Below are 12,635 nucleotides of genomic sequence, written 5' to 3'. Positions count from 1 at the left end.
TTCTAGCAGTTTTGGAGTGGAGTCTTTTGGGTTTTCCACATATAGTATCATATCATCTGTGAAGAGTGATAATTTGACTTCTTCTTTGCCAATTTGGATGCCTTTAATTTCCTTTTGTTGTCTGATCGCTGAGGCTAGGACTTCTAGTACTATGTTGAATAGCAGTGGTGATAATGGACATCTCTGCCGTGTTCCTGACCTTAGCAGAAAAGCTTTCAGTTTTTCTCCATTGAGAATGATATTTGCGGTGTGTTTTTCATAGACGGCTTTGATGATATTGAGGTATGTGCCCTCTATCCCTACACTTTGAAGAGTTTTGATCAGGAAGGGATGCTGTACTCTGTCAAATCTTTTTCAGCATCTATGGAGAGTATCATATGGTTCTTGTTCTTTCTTTTATTGATGTGTTGTATCACATTGACTGATTTGCGGATGTTGAACCAACCTTGCAGCCCTGGAATAAATCCCACTTGATCGTGGTGAATAATCCTTTCAATGTACTGTTGAATCCTATTGGCTAGTATTTTGGTGAGAATTTTCGCATCTGTGTTCATCAAGGATATTGGTCTATAGCTCTCTTTTTTGATAGGATCCTTGTCTGGTTTTGGGATCAAGGTGATGCTGGCCTCATAAAATGAGTTTGGAAGTTTTCCTTCCATTATTATTTTTTGGAACAGTTTCAGGAGAGTAGGAATTAGTTCTTCTTTAAATGTTTGGTAGAATTCCCCCGGGAAGCCGTCTGGCCCTGGGCTTTTGTTTGTTTGGAGATTTTTAATGACTGTTTCAATCTCCTTACTAGTTATGGGTCTGTTCAGGCTTTCTATTTCTTCCTGGCTCAGTTGTGGTAGTTTGTATGTTTCTAGGAATGCATCCATTTCTTCCAGATTGTCAAATTTTGGCGTAGAGTTGCTCATCGTATGTTCTTATAATAGTTTGTATTTCTTTGGTGTTAGTTGTGACCTCTCCTCTTTCATTCATGATTTTATTTATTTGGGTCCTTTCTCTTTTCTTTTTAAGTCTGGCCAGGGTTTATCAATTTTATTAATTCTTTCAAAGAACCAGCTCCTAGTTTCGTTGATTTGTTCTATTGATTTTTTGGTTTCTATTTCATTGATTTCTGCTCTGATCTTTATGATTTCTCTTCTCCTGCTGGGCTTAGGGTTTCTTTCTTGTTCTTTCTCCAGCTCCTTTACATGTAGGGTTAGGTTGTGTACCTGAGACCTTTCTTGTTTCTTGAGAAAGGCTTGTACTACTATATATTTTCCTCTCAGGACTGCCTTTGTTGTGTCCCACAGATTTTGAACCATTGTGTTTTCATTATCATTTGTTTCCATGATTTTTTTCAATTCTTCTTTAATTTCCCGGTTGACCCATTCATTCTTTAGAAGGATGTTGTTTAGTCTCCATGTATTTGGGTTCTTTCCAAACTTCCTCTTGTGGTTGAGTTCTAGTTTCAAAGCATTGTGGTCTGAAAATATGCAGGGAATGATCCCAATCTTTTGATACCGGTTGAGTCCTGATTTAGGACCGAGGATGTGATCTATTCTGGAGAATGTTCCATGTGCACTAGAGAAGAATGTGTATTCTGTTGCTTTGGGATGAAATGTTCTGAATATATCTGTGATGTCCATCTGGTCCAGTGTGTCATTTAAGGCCTTTATTTCCTTGCTGATCTTTTGCTTGGATGATCTGTCCATTTCAGTGAGGGGAGTGTTAAAGTCCCCTACTATTATTGTATTATTGTTGATGTGTTTCTTTGATTTTGTTATTAATTGGTTTATATAGTTGGCTGCTCCCATGTTGGGGGCATAGATATTTAAATTTGTTAGATCTTCTTGTTGGACAGACTCTTTGAGTATGATATAGTGTCCTTCCTCATCTCTTATTATAGTCTTTGGCTTAAAATCTATTTGATCTGATATAAGGATTGCCACTCCTGCTTTCTTCTGATGTCCTTTAGCATGGTAAATTCTTTTCCACCCACTCACTTTAAATCTAGAGGTGTCTTCGGGCTTAAAATGAGTTTCTTGGAGGCAACATATAGATGGGTTTTGTTTTTTTATCCATTCTGATACCCTGTGTCTTTTGACTGGGGCATTTAGCCCATTAACATTCAGGGTAACTATTGAGAGATATGAACTTAGTGCCATTGTATTGCCTGTAAGGCGACTGTTACTATATATTTTCTCTGTTCCTTTCTGATCTACCACTTGTAGGCTCTCTCTTTGCTTAAAGGACCCCTTTCAATATTTCCTGTAGAGCTGGTTTGGTGTTTTCAAATTCTTTCAGTTTTTGTTTGTCCTGGAAGCTTTTAATCTCTCCTCCTATTTTCAATGATAGCCTAACTGGATATAGTATTCTTGGCTGCATGTTTTCCTCATTTAGTGCTCTGAATATATCATGCGAGCTCTTTCTGGCCTGCCAGGTCTCTGTGGATAAGTCTGCTGCCAATCTAATATTTTTACCATTGTATGTTACAGACTTCTTTTCCCGGGCTGCTTTCAGGATTTTCTCTTTGTCACTAAGACTTGTAAATTTTACTATTAGGTGACGGGGTGTGGGCCTATTCTTATTGATTTTGAGGGGCGTTCTCTGAACCTCCTGAATTTTGATGCTCGTTCCCTTTGTCATATTGGGGAAATTCTCCCCAATAATACTCTCAAGTATACCTTCTGCTCCCCTCTCTCTTTCTTCTTCTTCTGGAATCCCAATTATTCTAATGTTGTTTCATCTTATGGTGTCACTTATCCCTTGAATTCTCCCCTCGTGGTCCAGTAGCTGTTTGTCCCTCTTTTGCTCAGCTTCTTTATTCTCTGTCATTTGGTCTTCTGTATCACTAATTCTTTCTTCTGCCTCATTTATTCTAGCAGTGTGAGTCTAGGAGGCTTCAGCATATCCTGACACCAGCTTGAGTGTGTGTGTGTGTGTGTGTGTGTGTGTGTGTGTGTGTGTGTGTGATGGGAGCTGGTTGTAAAAGGGAAGAAGGAGGCAGGAGACCAGACTAGCGGAGCAAAATACCTATAGTCCTTCCGAAAGATCTTAAAGCTACAGTTAATAAAAACAGAACACAGAATTGATATATCTTAAAAATTAAAATCTTGAAAATTGAAGCTCATGTCTTCAGTAGTCTGGCTTCCCTCACACAAAGGATTGCTCTGCCATATTCTACCCACTGTATAACCCAGGCCTAGTTCTCAGGGCTAAGCTCTTCTCTCATCCTTCCAAAATCCCCTCACCCTATGAGACTAACAGAAGGGATCCATCTAGGAAGGTGGGATAAAATCATCTCTCTCGGGGGGAAGGTGTGAAGGTGTTTTAGAAATACCTGCAATGGGACACCATTTCTAGATGAAACTTGCCCATGGACATCAATCCGTTCATGTATCTATGCTCTTGTCCCATTTGGCTAGGTTCTATTAAGAAGCAAGAGTGCTAAGCCAAGACCCAAGATGTCCTCTTCTGTCCTTCCCAAAACTTTTCTTGATTTAAAGAACGTATATAGAAGATTTCAGTATGATTAACAAACTTGGTCTAATTCATGTATATTAGAACACTATATAAACAATAGCAGAATATTTACTCTATTTGAATCAAAGAGAAGATTTTCAAAAATCATAAGCCATAAAGCAATGGGTATTTGAAAGGATCAAAATCATTAAGAGTGTAATTAAACTAGAAATCTGTAACAACAACCACCCTAAAAAGAATCACACATGCTTGGGTCAAAGAAGAAATAATGGAAATTTTAAAAACATATCATTTTCAAATAGATATTAATGATTTGCTAAAAATCAATCATTGGACTTTGAAGCTAAAGCTGAGCTTAAAAGAAAATTTATGGCTTTAAGTAAATATAATGGATATATTATAAAGTCATAAAGGCCAATAATCAAAGAAGTTAGAAGAGAGAATGAAACTCAAACAAAATAGAAAAAAGAAATCATAAAGGGAATAAATTAATGAAACAGAAGAATTTCAAAATATAGAGAATCTACTGTACCAAAAGAGTTTTTTTTTTTTTTTTTAAAGATGAATAAAATTGTCAAACTCTTGGGACCCCCTAGTGGTTTAGTCAGTTAAGTGTCTGCCTTCAGTTCAAATCATGATCCCCAGGTCGTGTGATAGAGTGCCATATTGGGCTCCTTGCCCCGCAGCTTGTCCCTCCGCTTAGGGCTCCTCCTGCTTGTGTTCTGTCTCTGACAAACGAATAAATAAAAATCTTTAAAAAAATAGAATTGTCAAACCCTGGCAAGACTGAAAGAGAAAGAGAGAGAGAGAAAGAAAGGAAGAGGAAGATAACATGAATAACCCATATTAAAAATAAATAAGAATATCATTACAGATATTAAGGTAATATTAAGAATAACTCCATGCCAATAAGTTTGAAAATATACATGAAATTAATTAATCCTTAGAAAAAACAAGTTACAAACTGATCCAAAGAAAAATAAAATTGGCCCATAGATGTAATGTTAAATGTTAAAAGTTAAATATGCAATTAAAAACATTTTCAGTAAGAACTCCAGGAGCTCCTGAGTGGTTCAGTCAGTTAAGCATTTGACTGTTGATTTCAGCTTGGATTTTGATCTCAGGGTTGTGGAGTTCAAGCCCCACTTTGGGCTTTGCACTGGGTGTGGAGCCTACATTTTAAAAAACTGAAAAGAACAGAAAAAAAAAAAAAAAAAGAAAAGAACTCCAGATCTAGATGGCTCCACTGATTTATTCTACTAAATTATTGGAACTCTTCTAGAATATTGACAAACAGAGAATACTTCTTAACTCATTTTATAAAGCTAACATAACCTTGATAACAAAACCTGAAAAATTCACTAAGGGAAAGAAAAATTGCAAGAGATTTAAAATGTTAACAACCTAAATCCAGAAATTTAAAAAATCCATCAAATATTAATAAAATTGCCAAACTGAATTGAGAAATACATAAAAAGTTTATTAGAATATGATCATGTAGGTTTATTCAAGGAATTCAAAATAGGCTTAACAGCTAAAAATGATCTGTACAGTTAACCATATAACAGAATGAAGAAGAAAAATAATATGATAATTTCAGTAGATGGAGAATATAATTTGTAAAATTCAACATCTGTTTGTGTTTTTAAAAAATGCTTAGAAAAATAGGTATGGAAGGAAGACTTATTAAAGTAAGGTAAACTTTATTATAGCAAAGGAAAACTATAAAAATCTGCAGCAAGAGTGAAATAAGTCAAGCAGAGAGAGTCAAGTATCATATGGTTTCACTTACTTGTGGAGCATAAGGAATAACACAGAGGACATTCGGAGATAGAGCAAAGAAGTGAGTTGGGGGAAAGCAGTGGGGAAAATGAACCATGAGAGACTGTGGACTCTGAGAAACAAACTAAAGGTTTTGGAGAGGAGGGGTGGGGGAGGGGCTGGGTGAGCTCAGTGGTGGATATTATGGAGGGCACGTATTGCATGGAGCACTGGGTGTGGAGCATAAACAATGAATCTTGGAACACTGAAAAGAAATTTAAAAAATGGAAAAAATCTAGAGCAGAAACTGTTAATATAGTATGTTACCAAATATAAGCATATTCCAACTGGAAATTGCTAAACTTATTCTGAAATTTATATGAAAATTCAAAGGGTGATGAATATCTTAAAGAAGAGAAGGTTGGAGGAATCATCATCTATCAAATTTTGTTGTAACACTACAATAATAAATTTGGTATAGTACTGCTATCAAGGTAGACAAATAGACCAGGGGAACAAAATAAAAAGTTCAGAAACAGACCCAAATACATATGGAACATTGATTTTTTTAGTGTTTTTTAAATTTATCATAAAAATATTTACTGTATTTACCATACAACACATTATTAGTATTTTATGTAGTGTTCTATGATTCATTGTTTGCTTTTTTAAATTTTATTTTTTATTTATTTCCAGCATAACAGTATTCATTATTTTTGCACCACACCCAGTGCTCCATGCAATCTATGCCCTCTATAATACCCACCACCTGGTACCCCAACCTCCCACCCCCCACCCCTTCAAAATCCTCAGATTGTTTTTCAGAGTCCATAGCCTCTCATGGTTCACCTCCCCTTCTATTGTTTGCTTTTAATACCCAGTGTGGAGCATTGATTTTAACATAGTTGGCATGACAGAACAATGGGGAAAGACCATCTTTTCAAAAAACAGTGCTGAGTTGACTGGATATTTTTATGGGAAAAAAATGAATCTCAACCTATACCTTATACTACAGAGATCTATATACCATTCATGACATACACAGACCTAAACGTAAAAGATAATACTACAAAGTTTCCAGAATATAACCAGGAGAATATGTTCATAATGTTGGAGTAGGAACAGATTTCTTACAAACAAAATACATATTTTTAAAAAGTACACTGAAATACCATTTTTAATTGATAAAATTAGCAAAAATTCAAGGTAGGTGAAAATGTATTAAATCTACTTTCCACATGTAAAAGAATGAAATTGAACCCCCTACCTCACATCATATAAAAATTAACTCAAAATAGATCAAATACCTAAATGTAAGACCTAAAACTAGAAAACTCTTGGAAGAAACATAGGACAAACAATAATAGAAAAAAGCAAATCAAGCAGACATCACTGAAGTGAAAAACTTTTGTGTTCCAAAGGATGTCATCAAAAAAGTGAAAAGACAACCCACAGGAGAAAATTTTGCAAGTCATATATCTAATAAGGGACGTGTATTTGGAATATATAATGGACTCTTGATACTCAATTAAAAAAAAACCAATTAGAAATGGGAAAATCATTTAAATATACACTTCTCCAAAAATATATGTAAATGATCAATAAACACATGGAAAGATACTCAGTATTAGCTATCAGAGAAATCAGAGAAATGCAAATCAAAATCACTGTAAAATATCACTTCACACTCACAAAGATAGTTATAATAAAAAAACCAAAATAATAACAAGTGTTGACAAGGCTGTAGAGAAATTAGAATACTCATCATTCCTGATATGAATGTAAAACTATACAGCCAATTTGGAAAATAGCTTGGCAGTTCTACAAGTGCTTAAACAGAGAATTAAAATAAAATCCAGTAATTCCACTCCTAGACTCAAGAGAATTGATAACATATGCCCACAAGAACACTTGTACATAAACTTTCATAGCATTTTCCTTAATAGCTCAAAAATGGGAATACCCATATGTCCATCAGCTGATGACTGGATAAGTTAAATCTGATATCCATATGATGGTATATTATTCAGCAGTAAATAGAAATGAAATACTGATACATGCCACAATATAGGTAAACCTTGAAAACATTACATTAAGTGAAAGAAACCAGTCACAAAAGACCAAAGATTATACGACCACATTTGTGTGAAATTCCCAGAACAGGCAAATCTATAGAGACAGAAAATAGATTAGTGGTTGCCTAGAGCTGAGGGGCCTGAGGGGGGTAGGTGGTTGACAAGAATGGGATATAGGGTTTCTTTCTGTGGTAGTGGAAATGTTCTAAATTGAATTTGATGATGGATGTGCAATTCTGTGAATACACTAATAAACTTTAGGTTATATACTTTAAATGGCTGAATTGTATGGTATGTGGATTATCTCTTAAAAAGCTGTTAAAGATGTTTTAAATGTGTTGAAACTATCACTCAGCTCTTCCTATATATTTTAATGGGTATAAAATTTGATAAAATTAATTTGGATTAAACTTGGATAGTGTCATCAAGAATGCCCCTAAATGTTTAAAATTTAGGGACACCTGGCTGGCTCAGTGGGAGGAGCATGAAACTCTTGATCTTGGGTTTGAGTTTGAGCCCATGTTGTCTGTAGAGATTACTTAAATAAATAAATACTTTAAAAAAAGAATGCTAAAGTTTATCTCTTTGGGTCCATTTATAAGGAAAGATATGTCTTACATCACTATTGATAGTACTTAAATTTTTAAAAATTCAAATTTTTAAAAACTAGAAAAGATTATAATGACATTATACTTGCTAAACTTAAATATGCTACACAGAAAGGTAGTCAATATCATTAGTCATTAGAGAAATGAAAATTAAAATCATGATGAGATAACCATTACACACCTATTAAAATGATTAAAATGAAAAAAAAATTGATGACACCAAGTGATGGTGAAGAAACAGAACTCCTCACTTTGCAAGTGGGAATGCAAAATGGTACAGACACTTTGGAAAACAGATTTATAGTTTCTTATAAACACACACTTGCCATATGACCCAAGAGTTATGGACACTTATGTTTACACAACAACCTGAACACAAATGTTTATAGCAGCTTTATTCATGATCTCCCCAGACTGGAAACAACTCAGATGTCCTCCACCTGAGGAATAAATAGCCATGCATTGGAGTACCAGCCACCAATGAAAAGAAAATAATATTAATGTAACAATGAGGACGAATCTGAAATTCTTTATTAGACTAAGCTAAAGAAGCCAGACTCAAAGCCTAAATGCTGTATGATTCCATTTCCATGACATTCTGGAACACGCAAAACTATAGAGACAAAACACAGATCAGTGGTTTGCAGGGGCTGGGAGTACGAGAAAGGTTGACTACAGAAAGGAAGAATTTGGTGATGGACTGATTCTCCATATTGACTGCAGTGATGGCCATGTAGTTTTCAAGCATAAATTTATCAAAACACAGAACTGTTTACTAAATAGGATGACTTTACCTGCATAAAAATCGTATCTCAATACAAAGTTTTAAAAAATAAGTTTTATCAACACACACAAAACAGATAATCATGTCAAAAAATGGGCAGAAGATATGAACAGACACTTCTCCAATGAAGACATACAAATGGCTATCAGACACATGAAAAAATGTTCATTATCACTAGCCATCAGGGAGATTCTAATTAAAACCACATTGAGAGACCACCTTACACCAGTTAGAATGGCCAAAATTAGCAAGACAGGAAACAACGTGTGCTGGAGAGGATGTGGAGGGAGGGGAATGCTCTTACACTGTTGGTGGGAATGCAAGTTGGTGCAGCCACTTTGGAAAACAGTGTGGAGATTCCTCAGGAAATTAAAAATAAAACTTCCTTATGACCCTGCAATTACACTACTGGGTATTTACCCCAAAGATATAGATGTAGTGGAAAGAAGGGCCATCTGTACCCCAATGTTTATAGCAGCAATGGCCACGGTTGCCAAACTGGGGAAAGAACCAAGATGCCCTTCAATGGACGAATGGATAAGGAAGATGTGGTCCATATACACAATGGAGTATTATGCCTCCATCAGAAAAGATGAATACCCAACTTTTTGCATCAACATGGACGCGACTGGAAGAGATTATGCTGAGTGAAATAAGCCAAGCAGAGAGAGTCAATTATCATATGGTTTCACTTATTTGTGGAGCATAACAAATAACATGGAGGACATGGGGAGATGGAGAGGAGAAGGGAGTTGAGGGAAATTGGAAGGGGAGGTGAACCATGAGAGACTATGGACTCTGAAAAACAACCTGAAGGTTTTGAAGGGGCGGGGAGTGGGAGGTTGGGGGAGCCAGGTGGTGGGTATTACGGAGGGCACAGATTGCATGGAGCACTGGGTGTGGTGCATAAACAATGAATTCTGTTACACTGAAAAGAAATTTTTAAAAAATCTACTAAAAAATAGTAAGTCTTAAAAAACTATTATATATACTAAATTCATATAAGATACTCGTATTTTTGTTTGCCATTTTGTTTAAAATGTTTGCCAAATAAGTAAAAGCATGGGAGCATGTTTATTATACAATAGCATGTGAAAAAAATCTAGTGATTATATATCTATAGTAAAAGTAGAAATACTGTATTTTAAAAATTTTTTCACATATTAGAGAAGAAAAAATAGAAAAAAGCAAATCAAAATGTCATTATGACTGGAGGCAGGGGCCATGGAAAGTTTTGCTGTTGCTTTTATATTCCATTTTCTATGTATAAAGCTATATTTAATAAATGTGCATTGTTTTCCCATAAAGAAAATTATGTTTATATTTATGAAAAGGAATTTATGGGAGTTTAAGTAATCCTTACCAGATATACACATTGCCTCAGAATATAAATATATTGGTATAAATAAGAGCTTCACTTTGGCTTTTAGTATAGTTTTCTGCCAAACCAGAGGAATTCATTTGAATCCATTTGAGGAATCCATTTGCTACTCTTGCCTTGAAGGCAAAATAAACAAATGGTCGCTAATTCACAGTGGGCGGCAAGGGATCTTTGTAAAACCAGGGGCATTTATTTCCATGTCTTGACTTCAATTCCTACTCTCAATCAAGTATTTCCCATAGTTTCATTTTTCCCTTCCTGGTGAAAACAGTAAAGCTCTCTTAATACTAAGCAACATGTTTATCTGAGCCACACTCTCTCAGTTATCAAATCCACAACAATATGTGCAACAAGAGATGATCTATCAGATGAGTTCTGTTTCCATAGCACTGGCCAACAGAAAACTATGTGGTGACCAGGCTTATAAAGTAGGCTTTTGTTCTCATAGGGATCTCACTGATACCTCCAAATCCAGAAGGAAAACGTGTTCAAACTCTGCCTGTGTAACCTCATGAGGGCTCACGGTGTTGCTGCAATGTCTGTGGGATTAAAGGATTGTTTAAACTGAACGAAGAACAAGGAGAGCCAAAGTGTTTTTGAAAGATAATTGTCTTTGTCATTATACACAATATGCACAATGACAGAGAGACTTCAGGACCCTTCTAACATAAATTGCCTGGAGGTGGCAGGACTACGAAATCAAATAGACCTGGGGTTGATTCTGGCTTTTAACTCAAATGGTGGTAACAAATACATTTTTAACTTCTTTGAGTCCCAATATCCTCATATGTAGAGTGAGAAAGATATAAGATGTTGTCAAAAACTATGAGGATTAAAAGGGGTAAATGAAAAGTGCCTGATATATAATAGGTACTTAATAGAATGTTATTTCTTTTCCATGGAGGTTCAGGGTGTTTTGTAAAAAATCGTAAGGAAGCCTAGACAAGGCTTCCTTTCTGTTCTAGAGAAAACAGTGGGATTGTGGTTGTCTTTGTGTGCATGTGTGTGCATGAGAGAGAGAGAAAGAGTGAAAAAGTATGTGTTTGTGTTATGAGTAGTATTCAGAAAGAATCATGTGCAATGGTATGGCTCTATAATTAGCTAAAACCTATACGATTTTGAAGAGAGACTTCCAGACTCCTGGTGTAAAAGTTACAAAGAAAGAATAGCAATTAGCAACCCATTTTAAAGAGTCAGCCATATCTAATTACAGGGTCATGGTATAGTCTAGTTGAAAGATATTACCAAATTGATTGTGTCCAATTTTGTCATTTTTCAAGCAAAAAGAAAACCCCCAATTTTCAGAGAAGGGAAGGAAAGGGAATTTCTCAAGGTCACACAACACTTGGGGAGCAGAAATGAGATCAGGATATTTCCAGGCCCCTGTATCTGGGAAAGTAAAGCTCTACTTGCCCTTTGAGAAACTGCTGACCCCTCTTTGAAATGCCTGTATAGATAGGCTCTGTGCTAGGTTCTGGTCAAAGCAAGGCATGGACCCACCCCTATCACACAAATTCACATGGAGATGCTTACATTACATAGGATTCTAGGGCATCACTATTTGTCATGGAGGGTTCTATGGAGAAGGTGTCTAGTCTGCTCAGCAAGGAGGATTTGGATCTTAGGCAATCACTGCAGAGGGTCAGTGATGATGCTAGATGGAAATTAAAAGAAAGAGATATGTGAAGAATTAGGGAGAGTTTTATCTGACCATGTGACCTGAGGAAAGTCACTCAACAACCCTCTTCTCACTTTCATTTTTGATTATGTTGTTTTAACATCCCAGGTCCTTCCCAACGTGGGACTGCAGCTGAGGTCATGGAAATGTCTAGGGATATATGATTTCAAGCTGCCAGTTGCATATCTAGGACTCCAAGCCCTTTTCCAATTTGTCCCCTCTCCTCAGAAACCTCTAGGTCTTCTTAAGAAGGATATCATGGTGTCTCACCTGGAGTTTGAAGCCTATGTCTGCTGCACTGGGTATCGACACCCATTTTTAAAAGAGTGAAAATAATTAGGATTTTACATTACTCTGAGATACTGGACTTGGAGCTCTGTGAGGTCATAATGGGAATCCAGGTGGTCTCTCTTGCAGAAGAGTTTGAGGGTCCTCTCTTTGTGGTAGGAAGAATAAATTGGATATTTAGTAAGCTGCCCAACTGTGGTGGAGACTCCTAGGTGTTCACCAAAACCTCTTTCCTTTTTTCCTAGGGTATGCAATGAGAATACACTTCCCAGACTCCTTTGCAACCAAGCATAGTCACATGACTAGTTCTGGCCAACAGAAAGTGAGCAGAAATTATGTTGTCATGGCTGAACGAGGATGCTGAGGATCTATCTGCATGAAGGAAGAGCTACATGATGGAAAGAGCCTGGATTACTAAACAATTGAATTACATGAGCAAGAAATCATCTTCCACTGTGTTACATTATTGAGATTTGGAGGTTTGTGTTATATCATCTAGCCTACTCTACTTACTATATTTCATCAACTGAAGATGATACAATTACATATTTTAATATTCCATCTTAGACTTGATGACATACAGTAGTACATG

The 12,635-nt window shown here is 36.0% G+C and overlaps 1 protein-coding gene across 1 annotated transcript in view; it reads right to left on the bottom strand.

Moving 5' to 3' along the window:
* The window catches only part of LOC116589195, a 44,899-nt gene extending 32,816 nt beyond the window's left edge, over positions 1-12,083 (bottom strand). The window contains exons 1-2 of the mRNA XM_032341188.1: positions 12,026-12,083; positions 11,611-11,731 (exon numbers count right to left, since the gene is read on the bottom strand). Coding sequence (XP_032197079.1) covers positions 11,611-11,731; positions 12,026-12,071 — 167 coding nt within the window. The 5' untranslated portion in view covers positions 12,072-12,083. The remainder of the gene's footprint in view (positions 1-11,610; positions 11,732-12,025) is intronic.
* Positions 12,084-12,635: the final 552 nt, after the last annotated feature.

The sequence above is a fragment of the Mustela erminea genome, chromosome 1 (genome assembly GCF_009829155.1).
Source record: "Mustela erminea isolate mMusErm1 chromosome 1, mMusErm1.Pri, whole genome shotgun sequence".
Classification (NCBI taxonomy): domain Eukaryota; kingdom Metazoa; phylum Chordata; class Mammalia; order Carnivora; family Mustelidae; genus Mustela; species Mustela erminea.
This window is presented reverse-complemented; position numbering and strand designations above follow the sequence as displayed.